Consider the following 19,835-nt stretch of genomic DNA (forward strand, 5'->3'; position numbering starts at 1 on the left):
TAAAATAAATTTTAAAATGTATGTGTGCATATAATGTAAAAAGGTCTCCTTATGTATACATATATATATATATATATCTTCCTGTTACTAGTAAGGCCGATTAAATCCACTTTTTGTGTAAAATAAGTTAAGTACAGTCCCCGACTTGTCTTTCCGTGCTCTGTATTTTACTAAAATGAAATAAGTCCGAAATGTTGCTTGCAGGTAACAAACCAATTACTTTATTTGAAGAATTTATTATGATTTTTCGTGCATTAATAAAGTTTTAATTCCTGTTTTTACAAAACTTGTATTACTGGTCTTAACTAGTTTTACTAGTAATAGGACGATAAATAAATTGTACGTTGATAAGTGAGTGACAGCTATATGACCGGATGTCAATGCTGTCATTCAACATTGTAATGCACACCAGCCAAATAAAGAAATAAATAATAAATAAATAAATACATAAGTAAATACATAAGTAAATAAGTAAGTAAGAAAGTAAATAAATAAATACCGGTAAGTAAATAAGTAGGCCTAAATAAGTAAGTAAATAAGTAAACAAACAAACAAAAAAATAATAGGCCTACATAAGTAAATAAGTAAGTAAGAAAGTAAATAAATAAATACCCGTAAGTAAATATATAAATAAGTAAATAAATAAATAAATAAGTAAAAAAGTACATAAGTAAATAAGTAGGCCTAAATAAGTAAGTAAATAAGTAAACAAACAAACAAAAAAATAATAGGCCTACGCGTACTGCAGTTTAAAGAGAACTGGAACATAGCAAAATCTAAACCCGTGAAGGAATACTACTTCAAAAGGAAATGGTAATATGATTATTTTGTTCTTGAAGACGAAAGAATTGCTTATTTACTGTGTCCCATCCAATTTATTTCTACTCGTCATTTCAATATTGAACCACATTTCAACAAAGTCCATATTAAGAATTATGGAATGCACAAACTTTCGGGTAAGTTCATTATTACGAACTGTATATTGATTATTTATTTATATACTGTAAAATTAAGGACGTCACTCGTGTTCATTTTGAATTGAAATTAATAGTGACTTTCAAGATTCATTACTTAAATGCTATAAATTTATGTTTCCGTCGGTGATGATAGGAGGAGAGTTTTCGAAAATCTAAAACAGTCTAGGTGTAAAGAAATCTCAAAGAAACTACTGACAGGAAATCTAGCATAATTGTAAATCTTGAAACGAGATAACGCATTATAAAAACAATGAATTTATTACAATCCTTTTTGAAAATTACATGCCGCCATTGATGGACCTTTGACAAGAGAAGGTAAATAACCCTACGCAGAAGTCGATCATCCCCAATAGAAGTGGAGTGAGGCTGACGTCACATTTCCCCTCCTTACGAGTTCTGCAGGCCTGGTCTAGTGTAAAATCTCAGTTTTCAATAATTCTTTAACCTAATTAATTTATGTTGTAGGGGAAACATGCCTGTATACAACTTATTAAACATTAAATCAATAATAGGTCTAGTGTAAAATCTCAGTTTTCAATAATTCTTTAATCTAATTAATTTATGTTGTAGGGGAAACATGCCTGTATACAATTTATTAAACATTAAATCAATAATAGGTCTAGTGTAAAATCTCAGTTTTCAATAATTCTTAAACCTAATTAATTTATGTTGTAGGGGAAACATGCCTGTATACAACTTATTAAACATTAAATCAATAATAGGTCTAGTGTAAAATCTCAGTTTTCAATAATTCTTTAGCCTAATTAATTTATGTTGTAGGGGAAACATGCCTGTATACAATTTATTATACATTAAATCAATAATAGGTCTAGTGTAAAATCTCAGTTTTCAATAATTCTTAAACCTAATTAATTTATGTTGTAGGGAAAACATGCCTGTATACAACTTATTAAACATTAAATCAATAATAGGTCTAGTGTAAAATCTCAGTTTTCAATAATTCTTTAGCCTAATTAATTTATGTTGTAGGGGAAACATGCCTGTATACAATTTATTATACATTAAATCAATAATAGGTCTAGTGTAAAATCTCAGTTTTCAATAATTCTTAAACCTAATTAATTTATGTTGTAGGGGAAACATGCCTGTATACAATTTATTAAACATTAAATCGATAATAGGTCTAGTGTAAAATCTCAGTTTTCAATAATTCTTAAACCTAATTAATTTATGTTGTAGGGGAAACATGCCTGTATACAACTTATTAAACATTAAATCAATAATAGGTCTAGTGTAAAATCTCAGTTTTCAATAATTCTTTAACCTAATTAATTTATGTTATAGGGGAAACATGCCTGTATACAATTTATTAAACATTAAATCAATAATAGGTCTAGTGTAAAATCTCAGTTTTCAATAATTCTTAAACTTAATTAATTTATGTTGTAGGGGAAACATGCCTGTATACAATTTATTAAACATTAAATCAATAATAGGTCTAGTGTAAAATCTCAGTTTTCAATAATTCTTAAACCTAATTAATTTATGTTGTAGGGGAAACATGCCTGTATACAACTTATTAAACATTAAATCAATAATAGGTCTAGTGTAAAATCTCAGTTTTCAATAATTCTTAAACCTAATTAATTTATGTTGTAGGGGAAACATGCCTGTATACAACTTATTAAACATTAAATCAATAATAGGTCTAGTGTAAAATCTCAGTTCTCAATAATTCTTCCATTTGTAATTTGATCTCAGTAATCTGTTAGCCACTATAATAGTAAGGTAAAATTGTTCCTATTATAGCTCATGAAAGCCCACAGGGTATCAACTGTCATTTGGAATATTAATCCTCCCTGCTTGTCACCTTCACTGGCAAGGAAATCTTCCCGGTACTGGTACTCATTTATGCTGTGGCGTAGCGTCAATGTAAACTAAAAAGCTCAGCTTCCCCAGTTAATAATAATTTCATAATAAACCTGCAGTCTATGGACAAAATTATTTATTAACTAGCTGTACCCGTGCGCTCCGCTGCACCCGTTAGAAATAAATATAAAGTAATTACATAATTAAAATAGGACATTTGATCCAGGGAAGATTCGTGTTTGATAGAAGGATAAATCGTTTAATATGTTACTTAATTTAAATTGTATTTAAATAATTAAAATGCGATCATTTTGGTCCAGAGACACTCATTTGGTGCAATTACAATTCCCTTAACATGTTTCTTATTTGTTATTACATGCAACCATAGTTTAATGAAGACTGACATATCATTTAGATTTAATGTGTATACTTTATTTTACTTGCTATATGTTTCCATTGCATTATGATAATAACTTAATTTTAATCCTTGTTTTCTACGTACTCAGTAAATGGCGCTTGGGCCACTATGGTTCTGAACCCTTCAAATAACTTAAATAACATCCATTTTGAATCTTGCGTACACCACTTTTAACACTTGAATATAATTAATTGATGAACTAGTGGACTTACTCGTATTAAATATGTAATATTACATATTAATATATATTACATATTACATATATATTACATATTAATATTAGATATTTAACACGAGTAAGTCCACTAGTTCATCGATTAATTAAATTATGTTATATTATATTATATTATATTACATTATATTATATTACATTTTATTATATTATATAAAAATGTGTTGACAACGGATGTACACCAATAAGTAAGTTTTCAATTTGTTATGGGGGCTCTTGAATCTCAGGAGGAACAAATTTTGTTTTACAACAGCGCAACATAATCTGCTTGGCTCATTACCCATTTTTTTTTGCATTGCATTTAATGCATATGTATTTTATGTATTTTAACACGATTCAATTGAGCATAGTTAAAATTTGGATTATAAAATAATGGAATGCTAAGCTAACATATTATTACTGCATACTAAATCAATACACTCTTGTGGTTCGTTAATTCTCTGAGATAAACATTATTTTAAGAAATACAGGAAGCAAATACACAGAATAGCCTATCAAGTTGTTTGTGCATAAGAAGCTATTTTAATCTTACCTGTCCTCAATTCACTCCGAAGTTACTGTAATAACATTATAGCAATATGTCCATATAGAGAAACTACACTTTCCAATGGTGAAATAATAATTAATTACACAAATCGGTTAATTTAGCTTCCGATATTACTTAATACAAACACAGAAACATTCTCTGTAGGCTATGATTCATAGCTTTCGATTGTTGTTGACCAAGGCCCCTTATAGACGAATTCATTTGTTTATTTCATTACACCGCCTTAGATGGCAGTTATTTTATCTCATTAAATATCAGTCCTATCAACATTTTTCAAAGAATAAAATTTATCAGAAATGATTTTTAAAGAAATTTTTCTTATGTAACATTTTTCACAAAAATCAATAATAAGCGAGATATTTCGATTTATTTAATTCAGCCCCCCTTATAACCTCCCTTTTAAATAATGTATTTTGAATGCCATATAGCCTAAAATCTAAATTACAACGAACTTAATTTATATTCCAATTTTCATCGAAATCGGTTCAGCCATTATCGCCTGAAAAGGTAACAAACATACAGACAGAAAGACAGATAGACATACAAACAAAAATTTCAAAAAAGCGATTTTCGGTTTCAGGGTGGTTAATTATATATGTTAGGACCCATTATTTTTGGAAAATAAAAAATTACCAGAAAAATTTCGGCTACAGATTTATTAGCAGTATAGATTTTAATAGAATTTATAATTACGCGTTAAATATTGTGATGCGGCAGCTCAGGATGATTTGAGATGCAGCTGTAAACTAGAAGCCTGCACACACCAGCTTCCAAGCAGACTGGTTTCTCACACTCATTCTTCTGTGTAACCCACCCCGCAGATTTTCTATCCCTTTCTAGCTAAACTATCCTGGTCGGAAGGCTACCAAGAAGCTAGCTTTAACATTGAACATAAGTAGTTTCCGAGTTATCCCTTTTCGTCAGTTGTGTTCAGTTGAAGTGTTAGTGTGCATTGTGGCTGATATAATAAATAATGAGCGAAATAACAGTTCCTGACACCAATTTACTTGAATTTTTTAGGACAATTCTATTATCAAGACTGACTTACGAACAAAAGTGTGGTCTAAAAAACAAATGACCGACTCCCTTGCTGTCAATGAAGGATACAACCAAAAGACAGATGCATACATACGTAATGTTACTAATACTGTATCTATTGACCGTTAATATTGTGATTCCTCTAACTATGACAGGGAGTGAGCGAATGTTATAGGTATACGTGTCTATTTGTTAAGAGATATGTGTAAACCGTGAAATCATATTTTACTTCGTATCATTTGAGGTCATGCCCAGGGCCGCCGAGAAGGTGGGGGGGGGGGAGGCAAAGGGGGCGAGTGCATATTTTTAAGTTCGTATCTGTGTATGGGGCTATCTTTCATTTATTTTGCAAATAATTATTATGGTTAGAATAACTGGTAACTTGTAATTGTTACTTTTTTCAACTGGGGTCCGAGTACAGTATTGCATAGGGGCCCATAAATTCTGTCGGCGGCCATGCCTTATTGGTGTTACTTACGAGGTTCCAACCAATCTTCGACTGCTGATTTGACATTGACTACTATTTATTTTAAGACTATATTTTTGTAATACGTTTTCTCATATTGCATGAAAGACAACTTGAGTTAGCTTCCCCTGCTCAAAATTTCATGCTACACCACTGCATTTATGATAGGCTGAGTCGACCCCAGGGTTATAGGTAAATTGGCTGCTACTCATATCTTTAGATAGAGGAGTCTGCCCCAGGGCCATAGGTAATTGGAAAAATAAGTAAAAATATCGAGAATCGAGACCATGACCTTTGGTTTTGTAACATGGTGCCCTAACCACTATGCTACTCCTGTTAGACACTATAATTACCGCAAAATAACTTAATGTTTCTTCTTTCTAGCTCGCATTTAGATGCACGAATATAAAACTAAAGCAAACATGACAAACAACTTTCGGAAATATTTTATATAGGCCTACTCTGAGCTTTTAGAAAATTTTATATAATAATTTAATGCTGTAATAAGATGGAACTTCATAAAATTTAGTTTAAAAACGCATACGTTCTTTCGCCTTTAATTTGCAATAAAAGAACCACTGGTATTTTATTTGCTTTGTTTTTTGTACGCATTTCTAATAATGTGATTGAAATTCTTTGGTACTGGTATTGGTACGAAAGGAAATAATAGCTACTACGAGACTCAAAACACTGAACTGTCAAATAATTGAAATTAAATAATGACCTCTTAGATCGGATGCTAATAAATCACAGATTTCTTATTATAATAATAATAATAATAATAATAATAATAATAATAATAATAATAGGTATTTAAAAAGTATTATCATTATCTTATTACAATAAATTTTGTGTTAATATATATTATTTTAAACATCTTGATTACACAACTTTTAACACTTTTAACATATTATTTTGTTAAAACTATATAGGCCTACGTATATTTGAGGCGTCTAGAATCAAAACCCTCCAAGTCCATAAAACAAAATTTGTGGGAAAATGGAAAAAAACTGTTTCCTTATAAATAAACATTCTTGGGATGTAAACAATGCTTTTATCAAGTATTTTATTATAATTAGATACGTTCAAACAAATTACAGGATTGCCCCTTCATGTTAAATTAGCACCTAACTGATTTTGAAACTGAAAAGTGTATTTGGAGGCTTTTGAAAGTAAGAGAATTAGTTCTAAGCATAAAAATGAGTCAAAAAGGAAAACATTTTAACTTAAACCTTACAAATTATGTAGGCAATGAAACCCAGACATGAAGTATGATTATGCACATGCTTTAAACATAACAGCAGTATAAATTTGAATATATGTTACACTTTTTAAGTTCATACAAATTTTACACAATATTGTCACATTCCTCTTCCTCCAGATTAACAGTTTCTTCTTCGTCTTCTTATCCTTCACGTTCAATTCTATTGTTTTTTCTTGTTACTAGCTTTGCAACAATGGTGTCAGTTCTATGGTTAAACTCATCTTACACTGTTATTTGTTCTTTCAATGCAGATCGTCTTAAAATAAATCTTTTACAGGGACTGAACTTAAAATAGCAGGAGATCTTAAAATTATGTCTGCCTCTTTCTTCCAGTCTTGAAGAGGTAGGCCTACATCTTCATTTTCAAAATTAAAGACTGTTCCATGTTTGCCAATAATATATTTATATTCTTAGGGATCTACAATCACTTCCTTATTTTTTTATTCGATTACTCCAAATATGCGATCGGGAGGGAGAAATGAATGCCCAACCACAGGAAATGTAACTTACACTTTTTTAATAGTTAGAGGTGCTTCAGTGAGTAGCCATTTAGAGCACATTCCAATCATTGTTGTATTTTTATTTTGTGGAGTAATAAAATTGTCTTATTGCTGATTATCTGATGAAGAGTAGAAAACGGAATGGAACTTCTTTATGTCCAACAAACTTAAACTGTTGGTTTCCCATTTACTGCCAACAGCATGATAGCTGGTATAGCAGGAGGGCACAAGAGGAGTACCGACAAAATCATGTAATTAATTATTAATTGGTAAGAATAGGCCTACCGGTTCAGTATGTTATAATAATTTAATACTGTACATAATATTTATTTTCATCATATTATGTTTTCTATGTGATGAAAATATAATTTCAACCACACATACAGTACCTTTCTTTCCTTTTCATTTCTCTTTTCCATTTCTCCCTATTTAGTGTTTTTACAGGAGCTTTTCTTTGTGAACATTTTTGTAACTCACTGCTTATTCTATCCACCATTTCACTGAATATTATTAGAGTAGAAATTAAACTTAATAAGGTTTAACAAGAGCTTAACCACACAAATAATAAATCAACATCGCACAGCTGAGGAATGCTGGGTAAAGCATTCTCACAACCTGATTGGCAGAAAGGGACTTGGAGGTTTTTGAAACTAACAATGGCCGAAATTCAGTTGGATCTAGCGGATATTGAAACTAACCCTAACTTTTGTCCAGCATTTTCAGAAGAATCCAGCGGATATTGCAGAAAAATAATGCCAGCATCGGATTGGCCATGCGAAGATACACAGAAAAATAACTTTATCTCATTTTTTTTCTTCGATGGATTTGGCGGGTTTTGATTCTAGACGCCTCATTTATTGCCAATTTCTTATTATTATGAATGAAATATAAACGTCGCCATTTTAAAGATGAATATAAAATATGTGCAGCTTTAGAAGTAAATAGTAATATGAAAATAAACAAGACTCATTTTGAGAGAACTTTAAATAATCATATCTCTCCTGCCAGCTTGCATCAGCAAAAGATCAACTCCTTCCATTGCTGGTGATGGATACTCTTAAAGGAATTCCAGGTCTGCCTGGATTATTTGTGGCTGGAGTCTTCAGTGCTGCACTAAGGTAAAGATCCAAATGGGGAATATGATTAAATTTTGGGGGTGGGGGGAGAGGGAAATTGAAACATTTGTTATAACTTGTAAAACCCTACAAATTGATTCATATTTAAATTTTCAGTCCATAGTAGGATTAGCAGGTGTCCTTTATTTTATGGGATGTCCTGTATTTTGAGCCTGGAAAAACTGTCTCGTATGAATTCCATACAGGACACAAAAAAAAAAACATATTTAGCATACAGTTATTATGTAATAGGTAGCTAATGCTTTTTATTTTCCTTTTATTCTTTTACCCTACTGTTTTTATGGATACTGTGTTATAGAATTATGGTAAAAGGGTCACTTTTTATTAACATCAATCTTTAGAAAAGTGACAATGAAGCAAATAAATTTAAACACCTAAATAGCTGCCTCTGTTTTAATTATAAGCAGTTCTATTCCCAAGCAATAGCTATGCATGATTATTAGTACAGTAATTGTAGTTGGATTTTGGATAATTTGTTACCGGTACGTGTAAAGGCTCAAAAAGTGTTTCAAACCAAAATGAGTGTTTCTCCTCCACATGAAACAAAGAAGATGTGTTGAATTTAGAAAATAGAACATTTATTTTACATTTATATGAGCACAAACTTTGCACTTACCATAGCCTACCTCTTCCCAATCTGAATCCTAGATATCATGAATGTGTGTTCCAAATAATTTAATAATATAAATAAACTGATGGTTAGTAATAATAAAACAGTTTCAGTGGTAACTGAACTAAGATTAAGGCCCTATTTATCCCATAACTGTGCTTTAACATGCTAATATAAGATAGTAAATAGCGCTTATGAATTTCCCTCTTTTTCTTAGAAGTTCTTCATCTTATCCTTGAGTTAAATGTTACACCTACCTTTATTTTCATTCGGAAAACCTTGCATTTAAGTTATGATAGTGAGTATAATTAAGAAAGTTGTTACATTACACCTATAAATTATCTATTTATTTTAATAAAACTGTGAATAGATGATGCTCTTATTAGTAATCGCAAAGTAAAGCAAATTTTGCTTAATTTTTTTCCCTAGTTCCTGAAGATGTACACGCCATTTTAAATGTTCATCTAGCCATATAGGCTACGGTACCAAGAAATTTTTGTGTTGTTAGAATCGAATATGATCTACGATGTTCTTTTGTGGGAATAGGAATAAACAATTGATCTCTCTTCTGTGTAAGATTTCCCACAAGACAGTCTAATATTTGGACAACCTCATTTATAGATACAGATTCTTTCTATTTTCAAAATGACTTGCTGGAATAAATGAAATTATTACTATATAAAATAAAGGCAGGCCTTTGCAAAAGGACATTTCAGAAGCCTAGGACAGCAGTGAACTGACAAGATATAAAATTTAAACCACTCAAATCTGGAAAGAATTCTTTCAACAGCAAGGAGAATATACTTAGCAAACTTTTCTTTGAATGGTTAGTTAGAGCTTGATAAGATAATATTTACAAACTCGCAAATTTGAACGTTACTTAACCTAAAAAAAAAAAAAAAAAAGTATGCACAAAAAGGGGGGGGGGACCTCTAATTTTTTTCAGTAATATTAAAAAAATTCAGGATATTTACAAGTAATTAAAACTTCAGGCGAGACATTTTTTCTGAATTTTATTGACATATTGTTCCGAAAGTCACTATGATAATTGAAAATGTTCTGGATACAAATCATAACATTTTCAAAACTTGTGATCTTATGGTAGTGTCAAAAAATACTAATACATAAATAAATTCGTTAATCTTCGATGCTACTTACCTATTAGAGTTCTACGAAATGTTTATTTGGCCATTATTCAGTCTATCATTCAATATGGTATAATTGTTTGGGGTGGAAGTACAAAAATTAATCTTAGTCCGTTAAATTTACTACAAAAACGAATAATTAAAATTTGTTTGAAGAAACGTTTCGATTATCCAACTAAATTAATTTATTCTGATTTTAATGTATTTAATATTGAACAAATTTATAAGTATACGCTGTTAAAATTTTATCATAAAAATCGTAATAAGTTTGTATTACAGACACACAATTATGACACAAGACGAAATATTAATTCAACATTAGTAGAACCTAAATGTCTCACATCTGCTGGTCTAAAGCATAGCATAAATTTTGACCCTCGGTTGTACAATGCTTTAACTAAATTACACCCAGAACTTCTAACATGTAACCCACTAACATATAACAAGAAAATTAGAAACGTGTTAATATCTTCAATTTGATTAAATAAATTTATAGCCTATGTGTATGAATTAATCAACCTATATTATATTTGTATTCTATAATTTTGAAATATATATTAGTCCTACTTTTCACGTGCGATATTATTCTTCTATAGTGTTAATATTATATTATATAATTCCATTGCCGCTGTAATTATATTTTAGTTCCTATTTTATTTTACTTATTTTTCTATATTATTATTATTTTTTATTTTAATATTATATCTGAACTGCGACCGAGCACGAGCGCTGCTCATTCGGTCTCAAATTTTGTTAATACTACTGTATCTTCTTTTTATATTGCTTGTATTATTTTATTTGTATTTCGCTTTGTTTGTTTTGTAATTATATTTCTTTATTCTTTATTCTGTATGTATGTGTAAAACTTGAAAACTATTACAAACCAGATATATAAGAGTGTTCAAAAATAATATTAACCTATATATTGAGACCTGAAGATGCTGTAAATGAAAAAACCTTTGTCCACTTCCTCTGCCAATTGCATTGCACAATTTATTGTGTCATACTTGTTATTAAACAATAAAAGATAAGTTATAGACGGAACAGATAACATAAATTTACTTACAGTTTTTTCTGAAGCTAAAATTCAGGTCAAACCCGTTTTTCAGGATGTATGAGAACTCTACTCTTAACAAGCATGTGGAAACACATTGCTAATAGCCAAAGTTATCACTTTCCAGCCGTGAGATAATTTGTTCACCCAATAGTGCTATATAGCTATTAATGAACTAATGAACTGGAACATCCAATTTTCACTATGTATATGGAATTTGTAGTGTTCTGTAAGTTATACAGCTTAAAATTATTCATTTCAGTTGACCCAATAGGTACTAGAATAAATAAAAAAACTTGAATTTCAACAGTTAGCCTAAGTTACTCACATTCTTATTGTTATTTCTGTCTGTTATAGTTTTTAATTTATTTTGAATATTTTTCGTAGTTCTATGTCAACTGGCCTAAATTCCATGGCAGCTGTTGTATTGGAAGATTTTTATAAAACTTGGTTTTTGCATCAGTTATCTCCTCGCCAGACCGACATTCTTATGAAAAGTGTGGTAGTGATACTTGGAACTATATGTGTAGCTCTAGTGTTTGTAGTCGAGCACCTTGGATCAGTTTTGCAGGTAAGAATTAATCCTTATTTTAATTTCTTTATTAAATTAGTAACACATTACATTGCTTCTGGAGAATTAAAAGTCCATAAATATATATTACTTAAAATCCTATATTCTGCATATACCAGTAAGTTATTTCTGTTTTTAAATTTTATGTTTTTTGGCATCTCAATAAAAAGTTTTTAGATATTTCTTCTTCCTGGGTAAACTGCCACACAGTGGCAGGTGATTCTTGTTTCTATCTGTGTTGGTTTTACTACAAAGATTGCATGTAACTGATTTCAAAATTTCTAAGTTCTATAAATGTTGTTGTTGGTTCTATGCCTGTTAATAATGATGCTATAGTAAAAATTTGCAGAAAAGTAGGTATATATATTTTTTTTTTTCTTATAATCTGATTGCTTTTGCTTCTTCTTTCCTTGCATCATTTAGCTTTCCTTTCTACAATTTCTGTTTTGTGAACCAATATTATTTTAAGAAGAAGAAAGAGATTTATCTTGTAATTGATTTTTACATTAGGCTGTGTGTATGATATTTCTTGTATGGGATATTTGGAGATGTTAGACTAATGATAATTTTTTTTTTTTTTTTTTTTTTGGAATATAATGTAATGTGAAGTCAAAAAGTGTGTGTGTTCTGAAATTGAGTTGTTGCAGGTATTCCATTTGAGTTTGTATGCATCCTTGTGGTTGTATTTGCTTGTTTGTGTTGTTTGTTTGTTGAGATGCTATTATAGAGTGTTTTGTGTTCTGTATGCAATGTTGTAATTTAATTTCTTGAATGAAGTTTCAGTCTTATGTGTGTTTTCTTTTCGTATGTTAGAGTAATGTATTTTTTGTGTTCTTGTGTTTGTGTTGTATTGCTATGTTTTTTGTAATTCTGTTTTGTCTTTCTTATTATGTTGTCTATTATGTTAGGGTGGTATCTGTTTTCTTGTGCTATGTATTTGATTGTGTTTAACTCTTCTTTATAGTTTTGTTGGCTCATTGGTATGTTGAGAAGTCTGTGTACCATGGCTCAGAATGCAGCTTGTTTGTGTTGTGTTGTGTTGTGTGGGGTGATTGGATGTCTTGTGCATGTGTGTTGTTGTTGTGGGTTTTCTGTAGATTTTGAATGTGTGTTTGTTGTCAACTTTTGTTTTTGTGATGTCTAGGAAATTTATGGATTTGTTGCTTTCAATTTCTAATGTGTAGTGTAGCTTTGGGTGTATTTTGTTTATGTGTTGATGTTGGTTTTGAATCTGTCTTTCGTTTCCTTTGTATAGTATTAGTACCCTATGTCGTCTACGTATCTGTGCCAATGTATGATGATGTCTGCGTATTTGTTGTTGTCTTTGTTTAGTATATATGTCTCTTCTATGTTATGTAAGAATATTTCTGCTAGTTTGGTGGAAATGAGTGATATTTTGCTTATTGTCTTATGGTTGGTTCCCGTTTGGTCAGTCGGTCTGCACTTCCAATTTCTTGAAGTTCTAAATGTGATAGTAAGCACTGAAATTTTATGGTTTTTGTGCTCTGTTTAGTTTCTACCTGATTTATATTGGTCATGTTTTATTATTAATGACAGCTTAGAACATAAATGAAATGTCTGACTTTTATATCCCACAATTTAACAAAACAAACTTTGTTTCCAGATATGTGAGTGTGTATGATGTATATGTCTATTTGAGAATGTTCGTGTACATGGATAGCAAATGAAGGGTACACGGGAATAACGATCAAGGTCCATTTTAGAAAGTTTCGAGAAAAACGAATTTTAAAGTTTAATCACTTAATACTTTGTTATGTGTGTACTTAATAGAAATTGACGTAGTGGAATGTCAAGAACGATTATTTCTTATTACTAGCTAGACCACATGATAGTACTTCCTTTCCACTATAAGATAGCAATATTAACTCAATTTCGATTTTTGATGGACCTTGATCGTTTTTCCCGTGTACCCTTCAAATAGTTTTACATTTCAAAGAAATTATCCTCTATTTTTACCAATAGAGATAATCAATCTTCTTAATGTATCCAGCTGTTTGCTGACAACATAAAGTCCACTGTAGTCTATTCAGTTGTTTTTCACGAGAAATGAGGGGCATTTTGATCGGTGTTCATTATAGATGCCTGTTGCTAGTAGCCAGAGTTGGGGTGTAGTCAATATATACTGCAGGGCTGTGTCTTCTGCAACTGGTACTGATGATTTTAATTTACTTCCTTTGTGGTTTATGGATGGACAGTATAGAAGAATGTGTTCCAGATCTCCATCATGATTATTACACCACAGACAAGTAGGATTATCAGAAATGTGAAATCGGTGTAGGTACAATTGAGTGACAATGTGATCTGAAAATGGGAAAATGAGAGAGAAAATATTTCGACTCATATTGCTAAATTGATATATCAGCATTCAGGAAATATTCTTATACAATATTTTAAAATTTCATTAATTTCCTAAAACTAAATTTAAAACTACAAACCTCATCCAGACATCAACAATTCTTTAAATTGTCAGACAATATTCTATGTAAGATATAGGCCTATAAAATAAATAAAGTAGAACTACTGGTGCCACTGCATATTACAAACACACATTGCTAAAACTGCAGTTGTGAATGGAATTCCTACTTTGAAGTGAATGGGTTCCAGAATGTAATGTCATGTTCATACAAGTAGATCATAAAATATTCATAAAGGGACATCAAATGCAGGATATTTCATTCCAAACTATCAATGAAGTTATTTCATATTATACTTATATTCCTTTATTCTTGATAAATGAACTTTCGGCTATTGATGCTGCTTTTCAATGTGTTTTTCCCAAATTTATGATAAATTTATTTACTGATTCCATGAGGGCTGTAATTAATATAATCAAATGTGCACCAATTTATATGCACATAGAACTATAGTATTTCAATGAATATCTAATGCCTATGATATATCTGCAAATTAGAGAGTTGATAACATTGCGAAACAGGCAACTTATTAATGCAACCAAGACTTATGCCAAGATATCTTTATCCAATGCCTTTGCTTCAACCGACTCTCATTTTACAAACATATAGATCAACAATAGGCTCTCTTCTGACAAAGGCAATATTTTACAGTCCATACAAAAAAACAAGTGACCTGGAAATGCATAAAATTTGAGAAGACATCTGTATTTAAAATTTTTAACAAGAGCCAAAGATAACATTGTTACATATTTAAATGTACGGTAACCTGATTTCACTTTTCCAATAGTTGTATTTGCCTCTAATAATTATTTTATGTCCTTTCTTAACAAATATTTGCAAAAATAAATGTCAACGTTCCTAAATAATTGAACAATTACATAAGATATTAACATATGTGAACTCATGAGTTACATTTCCACATAACTTACAACAGAGATGTATCCAGATATTGTAAGGGGTGAGGTATGAAAACCAAGTTTTTGAGAAAGCAACTCGTCGATTTTTCAGTAGATCTTCTATTTCAGTGAACTTTTTGTGCACTGGAACTTCACAGAAGAAACGAAATTTTCCCAGAATTTTTGCTTGAGAGGTGGCCTATATCCTTCCCTCTCTCATCCAAATTATAGCCTGACTAACAATCCTTCTTCTCAGCACGTTTTTTTTTATCAATGTGCCAGTAATTAATTTTAATGTTTCAGATGTCCATGAGTTTAAGTGGTGTTACCCATGGTTCCTCTCTAGGAATCTTCAGCATGGGTCTTTTCTTCCCATGGGTTAATTCAAAAGTATGTATACTGTATGTACCGTATATCTCATCAAATGCAAACATGACCGTCTAATTCTTGATCTACAAATTAAAAGTGCTCAGTAATAATCATCATCATCATATCCGTCACGTATTAGACCCTACAGGATCTGTTACGGTCTCATGCCAGCGCTTGCGTGGTCTTCCCAATTTCCTCTTTCCTCTTGATACATAAGTAAGAATCTGTTTAGGCCATCTAGTGCGATCCATCCTTTCGACATGTTTTTTCCACTGAAGTCGATATTGTTGAACAAAATTAACTATAGGATCCATTTTTAGTTCCTGCAATATGTCCACATTTTTACGGTGTTCCAGCAAAGAGCATCCCGCTGTTCGTCTCATGAACCTCATTTCAGCTGTCGTCAGCCTTTGCTTATCAGCTTTTCTGATTGTCCATGCCTCGCTACCGTAGGTGAGGACCGGTCGAGCTAGTGTTTTATATACCTTTAGCCTTGTATGTTCCTGAACATGGGAGGATTTGAAGACGGTGTTAATGACGCCAATGATTTTTATAAATTTAGATATTTTGTTCGACATATCTTCATCAGTGATGTAAGAAAGGTTATAACCTAAATAGTTAAAGGAATTAACACGTTCAATTAAAGTATTATTTATAATGATCTTACTTGAAATTGGGTTCTCTCCCGAAAATGCCATGACTTTCGTTTTCTCTTTTGAGATTTCCATATTGAAATCTGAGGCGGTTATTTGCAAATTATAAATGGCTCTCTGTAAAGCATCCTCTATTTTAACGATAATAACCTGATCGTCGGCAAACATTAGTTTATCGAGAACTGTGTTTCGATTAATTTGAATTCCAGCATGATGACTTTGCCTCCAAATGTATAAAATATGGTTCATATATATAATAAACAACAGAGGGGAAAGACCGCACCCTTGTCTAACACCTTGGTTGATAGAAGTCCAGCTAGTAGTTCCGCGTTCAGTTCTTATGGCAATTTCATTTTGTTGATATAAATTATAAATGGAGAGAATGATTTGGTTTGGCACATTATCATAGCGTAAAATCTCTAAAAGTTTATTTCTATCAACGCTATCAAATGCTTTTATGAAATCAATAAAAGCCAAGTGGGTTGGAATATTAAATTCTCTGTGCTTTTCACTTAAAATCTTCATGGTGAAATAGCTGTCTCAATATGATCTTCCTTTTCGGAATCCAGTCTGTTCTTCAGTGATTTTGTCTTCGTAAAGATGTGATAGTTTATTTTTGATTATGGCTGTATAGATCTTATATCCCGAATTGAGAAGAATTATACCCCTGTAATTTTCACATAATTTTTTGTTTCCTTTCTTATAAATGGGTACTGTACTACAATGGCTTTTAATAATAATAATAATAATAATAATAATAATAATAATAATAATAATAATAATAATAATAATAATAATAATTTGGTCTGTTTGTCGTGCATATTCTGTGCTAACTTTTGCCTGACATTATTATGAATTCTCTTAAAAGGGTAATTTACAGTGTTCTGAGACAAAACAAAACTCCTGTCATATACACAAGTGATGAGATTTCAGTGAAATTGTGAACTCATTAACATAGAGACAAGATGTACTACGGCATTTTGTCTTATTGTCCTACATGAAAAATAATTTAAAGCAATACATAACAACCCGGAATTTGAGAGAAAGATTGCTTAACCTAATTTTTGCGAATTACTCAACTAATAATGTCAATAATATGGCATGGTTTCAGGATGGAAGGTTGTAGGCTAATGAATAGACATTTTAAATTCATGTTATAAATCTAATGTAGCATAATGTTACTGATTAAATTTCAATTAGAATAATAGTTGGAGCAAAGCCTAAAGAATAGCGTAGACCATTTTTTTAATTATAAATTCTTACCTTAACAAATCAGTACATATACTCTTCAATAAACTTCCTCTTATGTAATGAAGAACATTTTCCAACTAATTCAGCCATACATAGTATAAAGAATGATTTTCAGACACCATCATCAAATTTATCGTGATATCAAAGGGGTTCAATTGTGTAGACGAATTCTTGACATTTCACAGTACTGTGTAAATAATATTATAATAATTCTGTTTATATTTAATACATTATTAAATGGTAAATATATTATGAAAGAGTAATGGAACGGAGAAAAATTCTCTCCGGCACTGGGATTTGAACCCAGGTTTTCAGCTCTACGTGCTGATGCTTTATCCACTAAGCCACACCGGATTCCACCCCGGCGTCGGACAGAATCGTCTCAGATCAAGTTCCAACTCTTGGGTTCCCTCTAGTGGCCACCCTCTGCACTACGTCATAGAGGTCTATGAACGTAGGACTGAAGTCCACACATGTGCTGAGGTGCACTCGTTATGAGTGACTAGTTGGCTGGGATAATATATATTGCATTGTATAATTTATTATTGTTATTAAGATATTAATTCTGTACCAGTATAAATTTCATATTTGCATTTTTATATTTTGAACATAAGAATTGAACATATTCTTTATTCTATGCTGTAAAGCAACTGTAAGAATACTATGGAACGAATAAATCTATCTATGCTGTGATTCCAGTGTGTACTGTTCGGCGGAATATCAGCAATGGCATTCATGTCTTGGGTGAGTCTAGGAACACAGGCTGCTTTGGCAGCAGGGGACATCACTTTCGAAACCAAACCTCTTTCTGTAGAAGGCTGCAGTTATGACTTTGTAACTCCAGCATCTATTGTGATCAATTCCACTATCGAAGACAGTACAAAGTGAGTTTGAGTTTAAGATCATGTCTAATCCACAAAAATCAAAATAGTAATAAAGCAGTTATTTTTGCATAACAAACTTATCCATTCAGAAATAACTTTGGAACTATAAAAATGTTCATATATGCAACTGAGCTCAGCAGTAGTAGTCAGCTAATGGCATTTTTGCACAGAAATCAAAGTTCGATTGCCTACAGATCCTTTAAGAATTTAGAAAGAACTTTCTAGTGTTAAATTGAAACTAAGTTGGTATATTACCGGTACCTTAGTTGACTACCGGTACTTTCGACTTCACTGTCAATCATCTTCTTTCGACTGCTTCAACATGGGTTTAAAATAAATTCATATCACTTTCATATAATGGGATCATATTACTTACATGAAAATGTCTATGTTTACAGAGAAGTATTTGTCCTGTACCGGATATCGTACTTGTGGTATACATTGTTGGGAACAGTTGTATCAATGACAGTAGGACTTGTAGCCAGTTTTATCACTGGTCCAAAGGATCCCGCTTCTGTGGACCCCATGCTACTTAGTCCTGTGATACGTCGTTTTCTGCCAAAGAAACAAACACAGGACGTTGATATGGCACTTCTTAATGGATATAAGGTTAGTATTCATGTAACTTTCACTTAATACAAATTTGAAATTTAAATGAATATGATTTTCAGTAGTTTTTGTGTTAGGCCTACGCCAATTAAAACATCAAACATCAGTTAATTCAACATAACATTTATCCTGAAAACAAAGGCAGTGTGAAATAAAAAAGAATTGCTGTAAAATAATATACAATATTATCAAACTACATTTGTTAATACCAGTAATGTAGATACATTACTTTTTGTCAAGTGTCTAGATTTTCATAAGTATTGTAGATTAACCTCCAAAAATGATCCTCCATACATTCTTAAGTTAGATTCCATGGAACTACTCTGCAGTACATATAAGGATCACCTTCAACTTTATACAGATGGATCTCTAAATCCTAATAATGGGACATCAGGATCAGGGTATTATATTCCAAAATATCAAGAAAGTTATTTCATACCATGTTCACCCTCCTCCAGTCTTGACACTGAATTGCTAGCTATTGATGCTGCTCTTCAGTGTGTTACTCAAATTTCTGAAAAATCTATTTGCATACTTACCGGCTCCAAGGGGGCTATATTTAATATAATTAAATATGTACCAAACCTATATGCACGTAGAATGATTTCAATTCAGAAACAACTAAGTAAACTAAAAGAACTCCAAAAGGAAATAACATTTCAATGGATACCTAGTCATTGTGGTAAACCTGGAAACGAGAAAGTCGATAATATTGCAAAACAGGCAACATATTTGCAACCAGGACCTCTTCAAGTGATATCTCTATCCAGTGCCTTTGCTTCAGTAAAGTCTCATTTCATAAACCTATGGGTCAACAATTGGCTCTCTTCTGACAAAGGAAAAATTTTACATTCCGTTCAAAAGAAACCAAATGACCTGGAAATGTACAAAAACTTGCCCAGACATGTTCAAACAATTTTAACAAGAGCCAGAACAGGTCACACTGTCAC

At 31.3% G+C, this 19,835-nt stretch overlaps 1 protein-coding gene across 4 annotated transcripts in view; it reads left to right on the top strand.

Moving 5' to 3' along the window:
• Positions 1-19,835, top strand: part of LOC138709542 (sodium-coupled monocarboxylate transporter 1-like) — a 74,243-nt gene that overhangs the window by 51,655 nt on the left and 2,753 nt on the right. For all 4 annotated transcript variants that reach the window (XM_069840382.1, XM_069840381.1, XM_069840383.1 and 1 more), the window contains 5 exons: positions 8,281-8,390; positions 11,605-11,788; positions 15,423-15,509; positions 18,092-18,276; positions 18,675-18,885. In XM_069840382.1, coding sequence (XP_069696483.1) covers positions 8,281-8,390; positions 11,605-11,788; positions 15,423-15,509; positions 18,092-18,276; positions 18,675-18,885 — 777 coding nt within the window. The remainder of the gene's footprint in view (positions 1-8,280; positions 8,391-11,604; positions 11,789-15,422; positions 15,510-18,091; positions 18,277-18,674; positions 18,886-19,835) is intronic.

The sequence above is a fragment of the Periplaneta americana genome, chromosome 11 (assembly GCF_040183065.1).
Source record: "Periplaneta americana isolate PAMFEO1 chromosome 11, P.americana_PAMFEO1_priV1, whole genome shotgun sequence".
Classification (NCBI taxonomy): Eukaryota; Metazoa; Arthropoda; class Insecta; order Blattodea; family Blattidae; genus Periplaneta; species Periplaneta americana.